The following is a 19,282-nucleotide window of genomic DNA, read 5'->3' as shown; positions in this document are numbered from 1 at the left end:
CCCCGAACCAGTCCTCTGTCTGTGGACCCAGAGCGGCCACCTCACTGTTACCCCAGAGGTGGGGCAGGCGGGGACAGCCAGGGTGGGTTCAGGCTATTCTAACTGCGAGGCAGCTGCCACAGACCAAGGAGCTGGAGGGAGCTGCCTCCCAGCCCAACCCGTCCCCTTCTCTTCCATCGAATCAGGTATAAACTGTGCTGTGAAGCTGGAGGCCCACTGCCCACCCCACAGCCCCCAGAGGCCCTTTCACATGCACCTTTAAAGCAAATAAAACATTTATTGTTCAGATTTTTTTCCATTTTTTTTTTCTTTTTTACAAAAACATGCATACATACACAGGGTATAGTGGTCCTGGGGAAGACACACGTGCTTGCACGCACACACACTCCCTCTTACTCTTTCAGCCACACACGCGTGCATGCACGCGCACACACATACACTCACACAAGTACTTTCCTTCTTGGCCCCAGGCCTCAACCCCAGAAGCCCCAAAGACTGTGCCAGGGTGGCCGCCCCTCCCCCATGCCTTCCATGCACTCTCCCACCCACTCCCCTCTCAGCCAAGCTAGTCCTATGTAGGGCAAGAGTCAGCTGGGGCCCAGGAGACCCCAGAAAGAGAGAAGGCTCATGGAGCGGCATGGTGACTGAGGGAGCCCTGGGGGGGTCATGCTGTGCTTCTGAAGGGAGATGAAGGGTTTGGCACCATTGGATCAGGAAGCACGGAACTCCAAGAGCACCTGTCTGCTCCACCAGGGCACTGAGATGGTCGACGCAGGGAGTCCTCTGGCCGGGGCAGGGGCCAGATGGGAGGCCTGCCATGCCTGCTCTCAGAGAGGGCTTTGCCTCACTGCCCCGTGGTGGGGAGGAAGCTTCCAGAGTCATCCGAGGGAGCAGGAGAGGAGGAACTCCCCTGCACCCAGGGACACGGGACCCCTCGGCTCCTCCTAACCATTCTCCCTCCCCCGACTCCAGCCCCCAGAGCCTAGGAAGGGCCACTCTGGCAGAGGCCACGTTCACATTTCTGTGTGAAGCCTGGGGCTGTGTGCAAAGTCCGGGGTCTGCAGAGCCTAGAATAGTGGTTATGGGCTGGGCCCAGCTGAGCCAGTCCTCCTCTGCGCAGTCCTGAGGAGCCGGGCCCAGCCGGGGGCCGGGACCCAGAGGGGTAGACTCTTTTGGGGAGAGGCCTACCGGGGCCCAGCTGGCTGCACAGCCTGCCTCCTCCAGGGTCCTCTGGTCCCTGTCCTAGACCCCGGGCCTTCTTGGGGTCCTTGGGGTGACTGTCAAGGCTGTTCTCTGGCCCCGACTACCTGCCCAAAGGATCTCTGAAGACCCCAGGAACTGGTACTGCTGCCAGAAGTTGAAGGAGAACCAGGTCCACAGGGCAGGGTGCAGCGGGTGGCAGATCTGTTCTGGAGCCTCAGAGATTCATGGGTTCCTCCTCCTCCACCAGCTGCCCTGAGGTCCTGGGGGAGGGACAAGGGTGGTGCTGCCAGAGGGCCTGGGGCTGCATGGAGGGGTGAGGCCCAGCTTCCTGAGAAGCCTGGAGTGGCTGTGCTGGGACCTGGGGGTATCCCCGCAGGGCAGGGGCCGTCAGCCCAGGCTCTTACCGCTCTTCAGCCAGGATGCCCACGGAGAGGGATGCCAGCGCCGTCACTGCCTCCACTTCTTCTGCGTCGGCCCCTGGCACCCTGTGCACCCAGGAGTCTGGACGGGAGGCCAGGCGCTGCATGCAGCCCCAGTATTCACCTGGGCAAGAAGCTGATTCAGAAAGGGTCAGGGATATGAGGCCCCCACCTGCCAGCCAAGTGTCCTAGATTGGTACCAAGGCTGCACATCTCAGGCCAAGGGCCCCAGAGTAGCAGGCATGTCCTCAGCATGGGGTCAGTTCTCAGCTGTCTCCACCTCCACACAACACTCTCCCTGACTTGATCCCCACAACCCTGAGAAAGTGAAGGTTCAGTGTGCTGTGAGGAGCCCTCACAGAGCCCAGGCCACTCCCCGACCCCTACGGCTGACCCATTCCCATGGGTGTAGGGTTCCCATGAGCACCATCTGGGCTTCTTTCCCCTGGATGGGGTCTGCATCCCAGTGACCTCACAGAGTCCTGAGTCCCAGCCTTCTGGAGTGCAGGGTCCCCCTCACATATAGACCCCAACAATGCTCAGCCCAGCACAGGACAGGGGAGGTGGGAAGGACACAGAACCGGGAGAGCTGGCCAACACTGCAGCTGCTCTGTGTGGCCGTTGGAAGCCACTTATCTGCCCAGGGCTCCCACTGCCCCATCTAGACCATGGACATGACCATCCTGCCTACTGTTGTGAGAAATAATGTCCATGGAACATGCCCAGCACAGAGCCTGGCCAGTGTGAGGGCTCCATGCCAAGGATAGCAGCGCCTTCAGTGTCATGTATGACCCCATGCTGAGCCCAGACGTGGGAAATCTGCTTTATTCATTTTGTATCCCTAGCACAGATCATGGGGCTTCCCTAGTGGCTCAGACGGTAAAGAGTATGCCTGCAATGCAGAAGACCCAGGTTTGATCCCTAGGTCAGGGAGATCCCCTGGAGGAGGAAATGGCAACCCACACCAGCATTCTTGCCTGGAGAATTCCATGGGCAGAGAAGCCTGGAGGGCTACAGTCATGGAGTCTCAAAGAGGTGGACACGACTGATCAACTCACACACACGATTGAGCAACTCACACACCCACATACACACACACAAAACACACACTACACAGACTGAGCAACACACACACACACACACACACACACTCGACACAGACCATGAGTAACATAAAAATTGCTCCAAAGATGTGAGGTGAAGTTGAAAATTTAAAGTGCTTTCCAAATGTGGGGTTAACCTAGGACTCAGCTCCCAAAGCAGGTAGAGTTCCTAAGACCCTGTGGCAAGAACTGAGGGTCAGGGTGGGAACCAGCACTTCCACAAACAAGGCCTGGGTGCTGCTGGGGGCAGGGCCCCGGCCTAGGGCAGCAGCTGGGGAAGGGAGGCCAGTCCTGCCTGGTCCCCACTGTCTGCCGGTCCCTGCTGGGTCCATCTGGAAGGCTCTGAGGGTATTCACCTGTGGGGCGCCTGCCCCCCATTACTGTGGGGTACTTTACAGAATGCCTACTCTGAAGCAGCAGCAGCTCCCCCGGCCTGGCTGGGGCTGGAAGACCTGGGGCTCTGGTCCCTGGGGGCAACGGACCCCTGAGCTTTCCCCAGGTCTGGCGTCAGCAGTGTCCCCTCGCCACACTCACTGTGCACTCGGATCACAGCTTCCAGGGAGCGGATGGCGTTGAGGTTGGGTTTCTGCTTCCAGCCTTCTTCTGAGAGGGGATCCACCTACAGAAGAAAGCGTGCATCAGCTGCCTGCCTCGCAGGGACTCGCAGGCCCAGCTCTCCCCCACCCCAGGGCCCTCGCTTCCCAGGCTCACATAGGCATGTGCTCCTGGCTCTGCCTGGGACAGGGGACGCTGACCTGAGGTCTGACCCAGAGAAGAGGCATCCACTCTGTTCCCCTCAGTCCAGGCCTGGCCACCCCCACCCTGCCCATCTGCAAGCCCTCAGGGAGGTGCCCCAACTGCCTGCTCCCTGCGGTGCTCCCGGGAAAACTGGACTGCCTGCCCCACAGATGCACAGATTGAGGGCGGGCACCTCACCTTGTTGCCCAGAAGAGCAGCCACACAGGCCTCGGAGGCGTCACAGATGGCTGTGAGGTCATGGCCACCCTCCAGGGCCAGCACCACCGCACCTCCGGCCAAGTTCATGAGCTGCTGCGTCATGTACCCAAAGCCTACACGGTGGGTGAGGAGGGTTAGGAGGGGCCGGGGCGGAGTAGGGGAGCCCTCTCTTCCTCGTTATTTCCCTGCTCGGTTCCTCCCTTAGAAAGAGTGACTCAGGTGACAAATCTCTACTTTACCAATGGCTTTCACGTGGAGCCCCTGCAAATCCTGTCAGTGTGCCTCAATGAATGCTCAGGGAGGTTAAGGGTGGCTAGTAAGTGACAGGGTGAGGACTCGAACCCGGGGCAGGGACTCCAGCCGTGTCTCTTCCACTGAGACACACCATATTCCTCCCTGTCCTCCAGGCTCAGCACTGCTGAGTGGGTTCCCTCTGTTCTGAGAACTCTGCTAATCCCCATCCACCCCTGCGCAGAAGAAGCTGCCCACCCAGCCTGGGAAGGACACAGCCAGGGTGGGAGAAGTCCTGTGACCGAGCCTCCAGTCTGCGAGACTTGAGTTCCCAGGTGTGACTTAGGCCTTCCTCGATGAACTGACCGGGCCTGTGCATGATCCCCATCCCGAGCTCATGGCCCTGGGCCAGCCACTGTCACCTCCCTCTTGACTTGGGCAGCGCTGCCCCCACCCCCACCAGCCCAGCCTTCATGCCCTTGCCGCCCCCCTAGCCGGGGCCCTCCTTACACTTGGCAGAAACATGGTAGCCACCCAGTGGGGGTGGGTGACCCTCGGCAGCATCAAACCCAGCCGACACCAGGACCAGGTCTGGAGAGAACTCCCGGGCGATGGGCATCACGACCATCCTGTGTGGGGGAAGGGGAGGCTCACAGGCTGTGCAGGGCCGCCCGGCAGCAGAGGTTGAGGGCCCTGCCTGGTGTCAGTCCTCTCCCACCAACTCTATGGGGGAGCACCCTACTTTCAGGACTCCCAGCAGGAGGAGCGGATGCCTCTGGCTGCCTTGACCTTGGCCCGCCATCCATGTCCCTGGTACAGCCTAAGGATTCAGCCACCCAGGGCTCTTAACTGGCAAGAGGCAGGAAGGAGCCAAGGATGAGGGGATGAAAGAGGAGCCGGTGCACTGTGTTCTGTGGGGAGTGGTGGGCAGGGCCACAGGGAAGGGGCAGGTTACTAAAGCCTCAGGGCAACACCGGAAACACTCAGCACTCAGCTGCCACCTGCTTAGGACTGAGTCGGCCACACGTCACCACTCACCACCTGAGAGCTGACCAGGGCAATAGATCCTCCGAGGTCCTGGGCCACCAGGTCCATGTTCATCCTTTGCACCTGCCGGCCCCTCACAGCTGCCTCCCTCCCCCCCAATCCCTCACCCAACCCTGGGTCCACTTTGCTGTCCTTCAAGACCCTGGGTGCACAGATGCCAGGAACCCCAGCCCAGGGCTCCTACAAAATTAACTCTCATTAAGAATACTCCAGAAAAGGATATGGAGACCTATTTCTAGGCTTCCTTTTCTCCAAATGGAGTCTAGGAACCCCCAGAGAGAGATACACAACAGCTCCTGAGCCAAGTCCCTCTTCTAGAATGGCTTTTCTTAAGCAACGAACCCAATATGGACATCACCTGCTTGTTTTCCCTCTTCCTCCGCAGTTTGGGCTTCTCAGCTCCTATGCAAAGTCCACCTCCTCCAGACGGCTTTCTTCGCCTGAACACAGCAGCTCTGCCCACTTCCCCCGCCTGTCTCCCTGCACTCAGTTCAACACTGGCTCTTGGTAACGTGTGACATTATAAAGTACGCCTTGACCTTTTCGGTCTGTTTCCTGTCTTCCCACAGGGACTGGATGCCCCTAGAGGCTAGTGTAACCATGCCTCTCCCTTTGTCTCAGTCCATAGGCCCACTCCAGGGTTGGCTTATAATGTCTAGTGATTAGATGAGGACAAGTTGACAAGCCACCTGATCACCTCCAACCCGGTGCTGCTGGAAAAGGGGAGGAGAGGGTGGCCCTGCTGGGCCAGGCCTCCTCTGGGCCCCTAGCGAGCTTACCTGAAGGCAGCCAGGTACTCAGGATCCCCCATAGGGGGGTCCAGACCTCCAGCCCAGGCCACGTTGACATTGAAGCCCTCACCGCTGCCAGCTCCCACCTGGGAAACAGGAGGCAAGCGAGATGTGAAGAGAGCAGTGTCCCGGGAGCGGAACCCGGATGTCAGTGCTACCAGAGCAGCTCATGCAGCCCCTTCACCTCCAAATGTAGAAATGGAGGATCAGACAGGCTCAGCAGCCTACCCAGGATCACACAGCTAGCGGTGACAGGGAGAGTTAGGCCCACTCGGGAGAGTCAGAGGGCCGGAAGATGTGGTTACCTCATCCACAGCCCCACTGCCAGGGAAGAAGTTGCCGTCGTCATGGCGATGAAGGGAGATGTACAGCACATTGGGGTCCTGGTAGAAGGTCTGCTGGGTGCCGTTGCCATGGTGAACGTCCTGTGCAGGAAGATGGGCAGTGGATTAGGGCAGGTCTGAAAGCAGAGAGATGGGGACTAGGACAGGCTGGAAAGGTCTCCAGGTCAGTGACCATTGTGAAGGTCAGGAGCCTAGACCTGGGGGTGAGAACACGGGGGCTCCTAGAGTTAAACTGCCAAGGGACCCATGGGTGCTTTCTAAGCCTCAGTCTCCCCACCTTATGCAAAGATATGTACACAACACGCTGGCTGGAGGTGATGATAACATGAGAGCCGGAAGAGGAGGAGCTGCACTGCGGGCAGGCCACATCAGGAACCCTCACTACTGCGTCTTGCCCAAGGTCAGGGCATGATGCAAGCGATGGAAACCACACTCCATTAAAGAGGGGCTAGGACAACGAGGCCCAGCGCCATCCTCAGAGGAGCGCCGAGCACCGCCCCCAGGCTCCTGCCAGGCCTGGGACCGCGAAGGAGGACTGCTCGTGCGCACAAGTGTGGCCCGTTCCTCCCTTCTGCGTTGGAGTATCGGGTAAGCAGATGTCAATACAAAGTGGTTAGACACAGGTGCTCCAGGGCTAAGGGGCCTCCGGTCTCAGGACTTACAAGGTGTACGGCTGTGTACAGGTTAACCTAACCCCTCTGTGCTGACTTCCCTTATCTGTAAACCAGGGCAGAGTCAGGATTAAATATGTGATGCGTGAAACCATCAGTGTCTGGATTTGATTAGTGGTAACTGGATGTGAAGAGATGACACAGTGGAAAAGACTCTGATGCTGGGAAAGATTGAGGGCGGGAGAAGGGGAAAACAGAGGATGAGATGGCTGGATGGCATCACCAACTCGATGGACATGGGTTTGGGTGGACTCCGGGAGTTGGTGATGGGCAGGAAGGTCTGGCGTGCTGTGATTCATGGGGTTGCAAAGAGTTGGACACGACTGAGCGACTGAACTGAACTGAACTGAGGTTGATGTTATGTGCTATTATTATTGGCACTCTCACTACCTGCAGGGGAAAAGCAGAAGTGACCAGATCTACAGAGGGAAGCCAACAGAGGCCCAAAGGCAGCATTCAGATGGCTCCTCCCCTGTGGGAGCCAGTTACGGCTGAGCCCTTCCCACAGGCCAGCTCCTCTGGGCCTCCCAAAGTGAGGATGGGGGCACTATCCTCACCCCCATTTACACACAGGGAAACCGAGGCTCGGGGAGGCGGATGCAGAACTAGGTAGGACACAAAGCCACATCTCGGGTCGCCAGGCTCAGGGCTGTTTCCACGGGGCTCTCAGACCTGCAGGGGCCAGGAGCTGGGACCTACCCAGTCCACAATGAGGATCTTGCTGGCCTTGCCTTGCTGTTGCAGCTGCCGGCAGGCAATGGCCACTGAGTTGAAGAAGCAGAAGCCCCTGGGAGGAAAAGACAGAGGTCGTGCCAGCCCGTTCCCTCCCCGTGCCATCCCCGCCCCACCTGTCTCTAGCCCGGCCCTAGAAGGCTGACAGGAAGGAGGGGAATCTGGCCAACCAAGGACCCCCCAACAGGAGGGCCGTGAGGGCCTGCCCCCCTGCTCCAGCCCACCTAGGCCTTCCTGGGCCTTACATGGCTGTGGAATGGTCTGCATGGTGTCCTGGGGGCCGAACCACAGCAAAACCGTTCTGGAAACAGAAAGAATGCTTGTCAACCAAACAGCCAAGCATCTGACCCACACCTCCATGAAGCCGTCCCCCAGCCACAGGCTTTTCCCCTGAGAAGGGGCTACAAGACAGCGTGCCTGACCAAGGGGCCCTCTGCTGACCCCCAGGCCGTGAACACAGAACCGCCCATCCTGGGGGCTCCTAGCTATTATCACTTTATAACAACAGCTAATATTTATTGGGCAAAATCTATGTGCATGGCACCATGCTAAGCACAGGGTAAATACTGGATTTCACCCTCACAATGCTCTGAGGTAAATGTTACCTAATCTTCATAACATTTTCATAGGATAACTATTGTGATTATCTCGTTTACAGACAGGAGAAACCTGGAGCCTTAGGTGGATTTAATATTAATAACTCATGTGAAGTTGCCTGATAGCAGAGCTAAGGCTTGGGCCATGAGCTCCTAAACAGTGGGGGCTCAACACAAGTTCCCATAAGGTGTCAAGCCCAGAGCAAACAAGCATGGGTGTCAGCCCGGTGTGTAAAACTTCAGCACAACAAAGGGCCACTCTGCCAGCGCATGGGACCCTGGAGAGGCTCCGCGACTTGCCCGCGGTCACACAGCAAATGTGTTAACTGACCCCACATGAGCATGGGCCTGCCTCTCTCAGAGACCACAGGACCAGGGGCCCAGTGACTTGATTCCTCAGCAGGTAACGTGAGCCTAGGATTCAGATCTCATCTGGCTCCCCAGAGCTCTCGGTTACCCTTCCGAAACCCTGTGGTGATCTCCAGGAGGAATGCGATGCTGGGCGTTGGGTCTGCCTTCCCCGCTGCCCACCCCCTGCCTTCTTCCTCCGTGACTCACCCACCCTCCACTCAAGCCTCCTACCTTTAGCTCACGGGAGGCCACTTTGAAGGCGAGGTCGGTGACGCTGCCCGCAGCCCAGCGGGCTGCATTGGAGGAGTGCAGCTCATTCCAGATGGTGTCAGTGTCCACCTGTGGGGGCCAGAGTCAAGGCCCGCCTCACCCACGGCCTCCCATAGGAGCCGGGGCCTCGGGGGCAGTGCCCACCCCATGGCTAGGACCCCAGGGGCAGGGAGCTGGGCAGGTGGCACTGCCTCCCCCATGCCCCACCGCCCAAAGGCAAGGCCTCCCGTGTCCCCCAGTCCCAGCACAACTTCTTCCCAGCTTCAGTCCACATCACCAGCCCGCATCTGGCCAGCACTCTGCCGGCAGCATCGCGCCTGCCTCCCCGGTCAGAGGAGGGGGCATGGCGTTACCTGGGCGGGACTTGGGGTTTGGGCCTGGAGGGGGTTTTAAGCCCCCGCTGACTCTGCTCAGGCCCTCGGGATGGTCGGAGCTCGAGGGGCCGTCTGCACCACTGTCTTCCACTCAGGGCCCCTAGCCCAGGCTGGGAGGCCCCCCAAACCCAGTCCCTGGGCCTCAAGGCTAGGGAGGGGCCGGGGGGCATGATGGGGAGATGGGGAGGGCGAGGCGGACCGAGAGAGGCGAGGGAGGCAGAGAGAGTCGCAAGAGGCTGGAGAAAGACAGAAAGACAGAGACAGAGAGGGAGAGGAGGGAGGAGAAAACAGAAGCAACAACAGTTGGAAAAATCGGAAAGTGGCAAGAAATGGGGAGTTGTGAACAGGGCGCTGACCGGCTCCCACACAGCCTCCCAGCGACGGCTCCCATCCCTCCAGGACTAGGCCTCTGTCCCCTGCTCCACATGCCCGGCCGGGAAACCACCACGGGGACATTTTCAGGGGAGGAAGGGCACTGCCAGGAGGCAGAAGTCCCCAGGCAGAGTGAGAAGGAGCGGGGAAAGCTCGGGCGTCGGAGGGACATGCCTGGGTCTCCAAGGATCCCAGAGGCACCCCACAGCCCTGAGACGGGCGGCCTGGAGGCCAGCGTGCTCTCAGAGGGAGATGAGCCCAAGCCCAGGCTTAGCCCTGCTCTCTCAGCCTCCTCAACCTCCACCAGAGGCCTTCCAAGTGCAAGGCAAGGGGCTCTACACTCAGGAGGACACACCCACCAACAAGGAGCTTCTAGCCGGCAGAGGGGGCACGAGGGGAGAGCCCCGGCCCACTGGGCCCGGCAGGACCACCGAAACAAGCAGGCAGGGGCTGGGCCTGGGGGAATTGGGAGGGAGGAGGTCTGAGAGACCCTGCACACTTACCCCAACGCCGCCACAAGGCAGCATCACGAACATCCGCTGTGCCAGGAGGCCTGCGGGGAGAGGCCCAGGTGCATGAACTGAACCCACTCAGGCTCCGGCCCGGCCCGGAGCAGGGAGGCCCTGAGAAGACGGCCGGGAGGGCTGGCAGGGAGGGGAGGAGGTGGGCAGCAGAGGAGCCGGGGCAGCACGGGAATGCCTGGACGCCGAAGGGACGAGCTCGGCAGAGCGAGGACCAGAGCGCAGGAGGATGCTCAGGCTGGGCAAGCTGGTGATGGGGGGTGAGGGGCACAGTCTGGGGGCCCCTACCTGCCAGCTTCCCATTGTCCAGTTTGAGGCGGCTGAGCGGGTTGGTGCCGTAGAGGAGCACGTGCCGCTCGGAGTGCACCGACTGCAGCTCCTCCAGGGAGGCCTTCCGGCCCCGGAGAGACTGAGGAAGGAGGCCACAGAGCCCCTGAGCCTCTGCTTTGGGCAGCCCTCCCCCGCCATTCCCACCGCCCAGCCTGGCTCCAGGCCCTCCCAGCTCCTTGCCTCCCACAGCCCTCACCCCTCTAATCGCAAAGCCCCCACCTGCCCCCTCACCTCACACTGGCTCCGGAGCCCCCGCTCCAGCAGCCGGGACCAGATGCTCTGGATGCGGCCCGCGTGCTCCGGGTGCCTGCTGTTGTCCCCGCATGAGCACTGGTGCTTCAGCATCACCGAGTCATAGACCAGCCCTGCGGGGAGTGGGCTCAGGGGTCAGGGCCCCGGGGAGCCCCGGGCACACCCCACACAGTCCCCCAGGCCCCATCCGACCCCTCGACGCCTGCACACACACCCCCAGCTCCTTACCCAGGCAGCCTCGGGCACCTCACCCACACACCACGCAGCCCCAACCTATACCACTGCCACATGCCACTGCCTTCCTGACTCACTGACCCTCCTCACGTGGCCCAAGGACCATGACCATGACCTCAAGAGCTCGGAGCCTAACAAAGGGAGGCCTGAGGCTGGGGGCTTGCCTGGATATGATGACCCAAATAATAGCCCCAAAACTGGGAGCTGGGAAGCCCACAGAGACACCGAGCCATGTGACCAGACATATGTGGCTTTGGGGAAATTCAAACGGGGGGAAAATGAACAACCACCTAACTGCTCGGCCAATAAGAAATGTTTAAAATACTATGATGACACACTATAAAATCTCATCTTCAGGGCTTCCCTGGTGGCTCAGTGGTAAAGAATCTGCCAAACCCCCTGCTCCGGGAAGATCCCACATGCCAAGGAGCAACTAAGCCCATGAGCCAGAACTACTGAGCCTGTGCTCCACAACAATAGAAGCCACTGCGATGAAAAACCCACTCACCCTAACTAGAGAAAAGCCTGCCCAGCAATGAAGACCCAGCACAGCCAAAACTAAATAAATAAAATTATTATTTTTTAAAATCTCACTTTTAAAGATTAATTATATCACGAAGTATTCACGATGTGTAAAATGAATAAAGTAGAGTATAAAACATAGCCACTGCTAAGTCACTTCAGTTGTGTCCGACTCCGTGTGACCCCATAGACGGAAACCCACCAGGCTCCCCCGTCCCTGGGATTCTCCAGGCAAGAACACTGGAGTGGGTTGCCATTTCCTTCTCCAAAACATAGCCACAAAACGTAGTATATATGGGAGGGATTTATACGTGTGGATAGAACAAAGACTGCCCTGAAATACGGCAGCATTTATGAGGGTTGCCTCTGGGTGATGGGATACTGGTTTGTGATTTTTTTTATAAATTTAAAGGTCACACCTGTATTTTTTTCTTTCCTTTTTTAATATTTATTTATTTGGCTGCACCACGTCTTCGCTGTGGCGCGCAGCACGTGAATTCTTAGTTGCTCCCTGACTAAGGATCGAACCCGGGGCCCCTGCATTGACAGCACAGAGTCCTAGCCACCGGATGACCAAGGAAGTGCCCCAGCTGGTGGGTTTTTTTCCATTCTTACGCTTTTCTATATTTTTCAAAATTTCTAAAATGCTCTTGAGTTCTTCTCACAAGCAGAGCAACAATGTAATTTTTGAAAGGCCTGAATTAATTGTCAGGAGACCTGAATTCTTAGCCTGGCCTGACTGCCAGTCAGCTGTCCCCTTGATTTCTCAAGCCTGGGTCTCCTTAACTGTAACATGGAAACAACCACCTGCTCCATGGAACACTGAGTAGATCTCCTCAGACTAAGAAAGTGCTCTGTGGTCTTGAAACATGTCCAGAGTGAATTATGACACAGGGAATTATGGACTCCCCTCTGAGCCCCCGTGTGCCCCGGCCATTTCCTCCTGCCCTCTAATCCAAGCCTTACCCGTGGTGAAGGGCAGGGTCCGGGCAGGGGTCTCTGAGCTGGGCAGGATACGGGCCTGGCTGGCAGGCTCTGGGGTCGGCAGCGAGGCAGGTGCGGCCGGGGACGACTGAGCCCTGGACAGGGGCCGGTGACTGCCCGGGGCCAGGGGAAGCAGCACGGAGTCTCCAGTGGCTCCTCGGGGGAGCCGCCCGGTCAGTCGCTGCTGCTCCCAGAGGAACACCTGAGGGACACAGGGGGCCTCAGCTTCCAGGTTCTCAGACCCTGCTCCATCCGCCTCTGCCCACAGCCAAGAAACCTCCCATCAGGCCCCTCTTCTGCACAAGCCTCTGGCCCTGCTGCCCAGCTGGGCTTTGAGTCTCTGAGCTCCCTGCCCATATACTCCCCCAAAGATCTGCAGCCCAGACTGACCACCCCATTCCACCAGCACTCCCTGAGCCCTCAAGACTCCTTGAGACTCCAACACCAGAACTGGGGTGAGGAGCCTCAGGTCGGCTCTGACCAGGATCTCCTCCTGGTCTCCGAGGACTACCCACCACCCAAGGACACAGGGACCTGCGTGAGCCGCTGCACTCTGTGAACTGTTCCCGTATCTTATGGGCTGAGTTGTGTCCCTTCCCACCTCGTATTTAGGATGGACACCCAGTCCCCTCAGAATGTGACCTGACAGGAGACACGGTTTTCACAGAGGTACTCGAGTTAAAATGAGGTCATCAGGGTAAGCTCCAATATGATTCTTGTCCTTATAAACAGGGCAAGTGGGGATACAGACGTGGACAGAAGACAATGTGCAGACCCAGGGAGAAGGCAGCCGTCTGCAAGCCGAGGGAAGAGGCCTGGGGCAGCACCTTCCTTCACAGGGCTCAGAGGGAACCAACCCACAACACCCCGATTTCAGACCTCTAGCCTCCAGAACTGTGGGGGAAAGGACACCTGCTGTTTAATGCACACATTTTGTAGTACTTTTTACATGAGCCCCAGCAAGTGAAGACTCCATGGCTTGACTTGTGCAGCTGAAGGGCCAAGCCCGGCTCTGCCCCACCTCCTGCCCGAGCACCTTCCTGGAAACAGTACTAACAGTCACAGGGGAGAAGTCCTAGAGCGGGAATGCGTGGGGCTCCATGAAAGGCCAGTCTCACCACTGGAAAGGGCCATGGCTTCACCCTGAGGCTGGAAGGCTGCTGGAGGGGCAGGTACATGTATGTGTGTGCGAAGGCATGTATGCATGTGTGCGAATGCATGTATGCCTGCGTGTGTGTCTGTCTGTACTGCAGTGTGGGTTTGGCAGAGGAACCATGGTCCCAGAGCTGCCCCCTGCACTGACATCCTATCTCCCTCCCTTCTACCATTACCAGACCCCAGAGTCTCCTGACTTTACCTTCCAAGAGGCCCCTGGGCCCGACCATACCTGCTGGTGCTGCTGGAGAGGAACAGGGCCTCTGGCCTCCTGCTGCCCATGGCTGGACTCCCTGTGTTCCAGGCCATCATCCCGCAGCGGCCCCACGCTCCCGCCGTCCGTCTCGAGGTCCTCAGCCGATGGTATCTGCCGCAGTCGGGGCTTCTCACTCGGCTTGGCTGACCTCTGGGGGTGGGGGGAGATGTCTACTGAGGAGACATGCTGTGGCACAGGGCATGAGGTGGGGAGTGGTGGTCGTGGTCAGATCGTCCTGCATCCCGCTGGGACTCTAGTGGTCACACAGCCCTGGGCCCCACACATCCACCCTCTGGCCCTGCCCGTCCTGAGTCTCCTTTCTTTCAGCCCCAGTTCAGGGGCCCAGTTCAGCCACCCCTCACTGCCTCCCCTACCCCGTTCCCCTCACCTTGATCAGCTGGACGTGAGGTTTGAGCCGCTCCAGGCGGGGCTGCAGGGGGCCCAGCAGTGAGGGGGCAGTGGCGCTTGGGGGCAGGGGCTCTGAGCGGGTCCGGCTCAGTGGCCGGTGGAGGCCTGATCCAGAGGGCCGCTCGGTGGTCAGTAAGGACTGGGCAAAGTGGAAGGGCAGTGGCCCAAGCCCGGGCACTGGAAAGAATGGGGTGGGGGGCATAAGGAGGGGACCACAAGGAACAGTGGAGGGAAGCCAGGGTTGGGGGTGAGGCGAGCCAGGGATTCAGCAGCAAGATGCACAGGAGGACGGACCCTGGCCATGCTTGGCCCTCGGCAGGGTGCTGGGATCCAGCCCTTCTGGAGAAGCTGGGACTCACCAGTCAGCAGAGGGGTGGGAGACACTGAGGGATCCAGGAGGAGAATGGGCTGCAGGCGAGAGGGCAGGGGGCCCCCAGCCTCGGGCTCCAGGCCATGGGGCAGGAAGAGGTGAGCATGGGGGCTCCCCAGGACTGGGCCCCGAGGGCCCAGAGTCGCATGGGTCCTGCGGTCACCATCAGCCTGGGGGAGAGTGGGGGAATATCACTGGTGAGAAGACCCCGGTGGGGAGGACAGTGAAGGCCATGGGGCGGGGTGTAGGAGAAAGGATGGAGAGATCTCGGGTGCTTGGGGTGGGGGAGGGCGCCTCAGCCACTCACCCTGGCAGGGGCAGGCAGCCCCAGTGTGATTGTGGGCAGCAAGGTGAACGGGGCCAGAGAGGTCTCCTGCAGCCGCAGCCGCTGGCCCAAGAGCGCCTGCCGTGGGAGCAGGGCAGGGGTCACTGGTTCCAGACCTCCACCCCCAGGCACACCTTCCCTGGAACCCCCCCGGAGGCTTGGGTGGGAGCTGCCCTGATGCTGAAGCCCCAGCCTGGCCGGGCTGCCTGCTGAGGACCGCTGAGCCCCAGAGATGCCCCGGGGCACCCAGCCTGCCAAGGCCTTACCTCGGAGCCCAGGACGGGGTTGGGGCCATGCTCGCTGTCGTTGGGGGAGCTGCACCCTGATGCCGGCGTGCTGCTACTACTAGGGGAGGAGTCTGAGGGTTGGGGAGAGGGGGGTGCTCAGTTAGGAGCCAAGAGTGGCTAGGAGGGGGCCAGGAACAAGCCCCTTCCGCGGTGGGTGAGCTCTGCTTCCTGCTTTCTTCCCAGCAGGACAGGAAGGCCACCACCAGCCTCCAGCACCTCTGAACACTTGGTTTTTTTAAGGTGCCCCTTCTGGTCAGATGTCAGATTAGCCAATGGAGCAAGAGCTGGGTTCAGCCCCAACTCACCCTCTGGCAAGTGTGTAGGGCACCCTGTGACAACCACCCACCGGAGCCCTGGGGGAAGGCACCGGACCTGCCCGCCACCCACCCACCCTGCCAGGCCTCACCGCCGAGGGTCTCTGCTGGCCGCCGACGGAGGCTGGGAGGGGCGCTCTCCTTCCGGAGTAGCGGGTTCTTCCTCCGCTCCAGGGACTTCTTGGGCTTGTAGCGCAGCTTCAGGTTGGGCTCGGAGACTGCAGGAGCGCTGGGATCACTCGGTGCACGCCCACCCCATCTCTGCCCTAAGCCCTCCCTTCCAGCCCTCTCTGAGACAGGCAGGAGAAGGCAGTGCCCCCTCCCTGACTCTCCCCCAAGGCTCTTCCCCCTTAGCGCCTCTGGAGGTTCCTGCTGGCCTGTCCACTCACCTGTCTTGCGCAGAGGGAAGTGTTCTGGGGGGTCGCAAGGCAGGCTGGGAACAGAAGGCAGGAAGCTGCTGAGCATGGAACGGGCAGCTCCCTCCGTCTCCAAGGGCTCGAGAGTTCTGCGGAGTGAGCCCCAGGGCTGCTTCAGAGGGGCAGGGATGCCCAGAGGCGTAGCAGCCACCTCCTTCCACCCTTTGGGATCTGCCGGGGGAGGCAACGGGGCTTCCCAGGTGACGCTAGTGGTAAAGAACCCCCCTGCCAATGCAGGAGACATGAGATGTGGGTTCGATTCCTGGGTTGGGAAGATCCCCTGGAGGTGGGCATGGCAACCTACTCCAGTATGAGATGTGGGTTCGATTCCTGGATTGGGAAGATCCCCTGGAGGTGGGCATGGCAATCTACTCCAGTATTCTTGCCTGGAGAATCCCATGGACAGAGGAGCCTGGCGGGCTACAGTCCATGGAGTCACAAAGAGTCAGACACGACTGAAGCGACTTAGGATGCAGGCATGCTGGAGTGGCAGCACCCAGCAGGGCCAGGCAGAGTGCATGGCCAGCAGGAACCGGGGCCATCTCCAGGGGGCAGTACTGGGCCACCCATCCTGATCGGTGCTTCGAAGCCAGGGTCCCAGACACAAAGGAAGGAAGTTGTTCTAGGAATCTGGATATTTCTGTGCTTAGGGGAAGATACAGAGGAGAAAGCTAGCGTGGTGTGTGTGAGAGAGCCTATGTGGGGGGAGGAGCGGATTGTAGGGAAGAAAGGTCTCTGGCGGGGTGAGGAGAGATAATTAAAGGCCAGAGGAGGGCAGGTATCTGCTGGGAGAGAAGGTTGGAGAGGCACTAGGATTAGAGGTGAGGGATGAGGCTTAGGTGAAGGGCAGCTGAGAGCAGCGGTCTGCGTGTGCTGTGTGCTCATTGGTGGACATCCGGAGGAGGCGTGGCAAGGGTACAAGGAGGTGGGGCGGAGAGGGAGTTACCTGTAGGGAACGCTGGGGCTATTAGGATGGACCGTTCTCTCCAGGGCCGCCTGTTGTTTCTTCAGAATCACCTCTGCCAGCTTCTGCTTGACCACACTGCTGGCTACGGCACCTGCAGGGGAGGAAATCATGAGTGGTTTGGGGGGTGGATGGGCATGTGGACTCCCTGGAACATTTTCTGCCCATTGCCACTCCCACCCCAGGACTAGGCTTCCCAGGGGCCCTTCATGCAACAGCCAAGCCTGAGGCTACAGCCCTTCTGAGAAGCCCGCGGGTCCCCCTTCACCTCCTCCCGCGTTCACCCGCATTGCCTGGCAGGCAGAGAGCGACCCGACTGGAGCTACTTCCCCCGCCCACACAGGGGGCCGTGGACACGCTGGGGGAGGCTTCCACCCTTACTTCGCTTGCTCTTGTCCTTATTGAGAAGCTGCCTCAGCTCTTGCTCCTGCTGCCCCATCTGCAACTCGGGCATCGGCGCGTCCATTGGGAGCTGTGGGGAGGGGGCGAGGAGGTGAGGTGGAAGCTGAAGGGAGGGCGGGCCAGGTCTGGGCTCCAGGGTTGGAGGGAGCTCTGGCTTTACCCGCATGGGCTCTGCCGAGCGCTGGGGCTGCAGGCCCGCCAAGAAGAGGTGGTGGTGGAGGCGCTGGGGGTGCTGCAGGGCCAGCAGTGTAGGCTCCGGCGGGGGCTCCACCGGGGGCCGCTGGCCCACCCGCAGGTCCATGGGCTGGGGCTGAGGGCCTGGCGTGTCTGCGCGGGGCCTGGGCCAGCCTGAGGGCACACAGAGAGGGCACGGTGAGCGGGAAAGGCCCCGCAGGTGAGCAGTTACCTAATCAGCCTCCTTCAGACTCACTTGACAAGGCAAAACACCCTCCAGGGGCCTTCCCCTTGGGGGCCCTCAGCACAGTCCTGCAAGGTAGGTATTTTCAATTCTGTTTCACCCGTGAGAAAGGAGGTCATATACACCATGCCGTTAGTCTATCGCTGGTGGTGGTGAGCTGAGCCTTCTGACCCCAAGCGTAGTTTTCTACTAAATATATTGCCTCTCCAGGCCATGGTTGGGGGCTGTGGGATTTAGGAATGGGCTGAGGACCCTGTAGTGATATATCCTGGGCCCTGACCTCTCCTTCCCTTCTTCCCCCCGGAGGAGGATTGGACACACATGCCCTCTGATAAACTGATCTCAAAAACAGCGATAGGACAGGCGGTTCCCTTTGTTCTGCCTTCAAGCCCAAAGGGCACCCCAGGCCCTCAGTCGCCATCCTCCCTACTTTATCCCAGGCCACAGGATAAAGAAGAGGTGCCTCAAACCCACGGCCAGCCCTGGCCAGCACCCTAGGCCTGCACAGCCCATGTACCCAGGGAGCTCCCAGGTACCCTCACGCCAGCTCTGGGCCGGGTGTGGCAAGGACGGCAGCTTCAGGGCCTCTTCTCGAGTGTCCCCTGCGCCCATGCCAGGAGCACCCTGCCAAGGCCATGGACATAGGGGCTATATATAACCAGTTGCCAGACTAGATCCCACGCCAGCACCACCAGCTGGGCCAGGCTGCGCTCAGCAGGCAGACAGTCCCAGTTATCCTAGAAAACAGGTCGCAGGTAGGGCTGGGAGCAGGTGAGAGCACACAAGCGGAGGAACCTTTTCAGAGAGGCTTCCTTCAGCTAATGCAGCGCTGGGCATCCTGTGCGGGGGCAGCTATAGGCTGTCTCCCAGGCCTGAACTGAGCAGGACTGGAAGGCACTGGGGCAAAGACCAGCCAGGGACTCAGGAAATACAGCCTCCAGGTCCAACGGAACCATTATCTTAACATGTGCGGACTTGCTGCAAACCCTTTCACCTCATCACCCTGGGGCCCTGGGAGGGAGCTACTACTATTCCCATAGAAAGAAACTGAGGCTCAGGTGAAGGGACCTGGCCAAGGCCACCAGCCCAGGGCACAGTGAGCTCAGGTTCTATCCTGCTGAGACCGGCGCTCTGACTCCATTTTCCCGTACACTTTCAGGAAGTCGCCTCCCCTGTCTCTCATCCCAGGATGGGTTTCTCACTGGAGAAAGGCAGAGGGGCTTGCAGTAGGTGGTCACTAAGTGGTACCCGCTCTTATAGTCTCTGACTGTGAGATGGAGCCGAGAGAGGAGCAGAGCAGGGAGGCGCCTGTACAATTCTCTGGATGTCAAGAGACCAGAGCAGGCCACCGGGACCCCAGATACTGACAACAGCAGGCAACGCACCACTTTGATGTCCCCACCTCTTGCTCACGTCTCCACTCAGGGACCCCAAATTCTCGTTCTGGGTTGAGTTTGGGCCTCTGATGCCACTGCACTCCTGCCCCAGGAAAGGTCTCAGTCCTGTCATGGCAGGTATCCTGGCTTCCTGGAGGGACTTCCTTGGTGATGCATGAGGGCCCTCAGGGCAGGACCCCTGGACTTGCGGCCACCAGCTTTGGCCACACAGGCTGGGTGCAGCCCATTCCTCTCTCCCAGCACTGCCTCAGCCTCCAGAGCAAAGG

General features: G+C 59.7%; 1 protein-coding gene across 8 annotated transcripts in view; it reads right to left on the bottom strand.

The window, feature by feature from the left end:
* Positions 1–257: 257 nt before the first annotated feature.
* The window catches only part of HDAC7 (histone deacetylase 7), a 36,936-nt gene continuing 17,911 nt past the window's right edge, over positions 258–19,282 (bottom strand). For 6 of the 8 annotated variants that reach the window (XM_055394308.2, XM_055394312.2, XM_055394313.2 and 3 more), the window contains exons 3-26: positions 17,362–17,549; positions 17,181–17,271; positions 16,782–16,893; positions 15,809–15,924; positions 15,512–15,637; positions 15,085–15,176; positions 14,801–14,896; positions 14,483–14,663; positions 14,104–14,300; positions 13,692–13,865; positions 12,287–12,506; positions 10,544–10,677; positions 10,271–10,391; positions 9,965–10,014; positions 8,677–8,784; positions 7,744–7,799; positions 7,466–7,553; positions 6,057–6,176; positions 5,740–5,837; positions 4,424–4,542; positions 3,662–3,795; positions 3,260–3,344; positions 1,608–1,746; positions 258–1,463 (exon numbers count right to left, since the gene is read on the bottom strand). In XM_055394308.2, the coding sequence (XP_055250283.2) occupies positions 1,418–1,463; positions 1,608–1,746; positions 3,260–3,344; positions 3,662–3,795; positions 4,424–4,542; positions 5,740–5,837; positions 6,057–6,176; positions 7,466–7,553; positions 7,744–7,799; positions 8,677–8,784; positions 9,965–10,014; positions 10,271–10,391; positions 10,544–10,677; positions 12,287–12,506; positions 13,692–13,865; positions 14,104–14,300; positions 14,483–14,663; positions 14,801–14,896; positions 15,085–15,176; positions 15,512–15,637; positions 15,809–15,924; positions 16,782–16,893; positions 17,181–17,271; positions 17,362–17,549 (2,891 nt within the window). In that variant the 3' untranslated portion in view covers positions 258–1,417. The remainder of the gene's footprint in view (positions 1,464–1,607; positions 1,747–3,259; positions 3,345–3,661; positions 3,796–4,423; positions 4,543–5,739; positions 5,838–6,056; positions 6,177–7,465; positions 7,554–7,743; positions 7,800–8,676; positions 8,785–9,964; positions 10,015–10,270; positions 10,392–10,543; positions 10,678–12,286; positions 12,507–13,691; positions 13,866–14,103; positions 14,301–14,482; positions 14,664–14,800; positions 14,897–15,084; positions 15,177–15,511; positions 15,638–15,808; positions 15,925–16,781; positions 16,894–17,180; positions 17,272–17,361; positions 17,550–19,282) is intronic. The other 2 variants (XM_055394310.2, XM_055394311.2) reach the window with 2 other exon arrangements.

This window comes from Moschus berezovskii, chromosome 6 (assembly GCF_049115385.1).
Source record: "Moschus berezovskii isolate FMDL1 chromosome 6, NW_MosBer_1.0, whole genome shotgun sequence".
Classification (NCBI taxonomy): Eukaryota; Metazoa; Chordata; class Mammalia; order Artiodactyla; family Moschidae; genus Moschus; species Moschus berezovskii.
The sequence above is the reverse complement of the archived record's forward strand: the minus strand, read 5'-3'. Positions and strand labels throughout refer to the sequence as shown.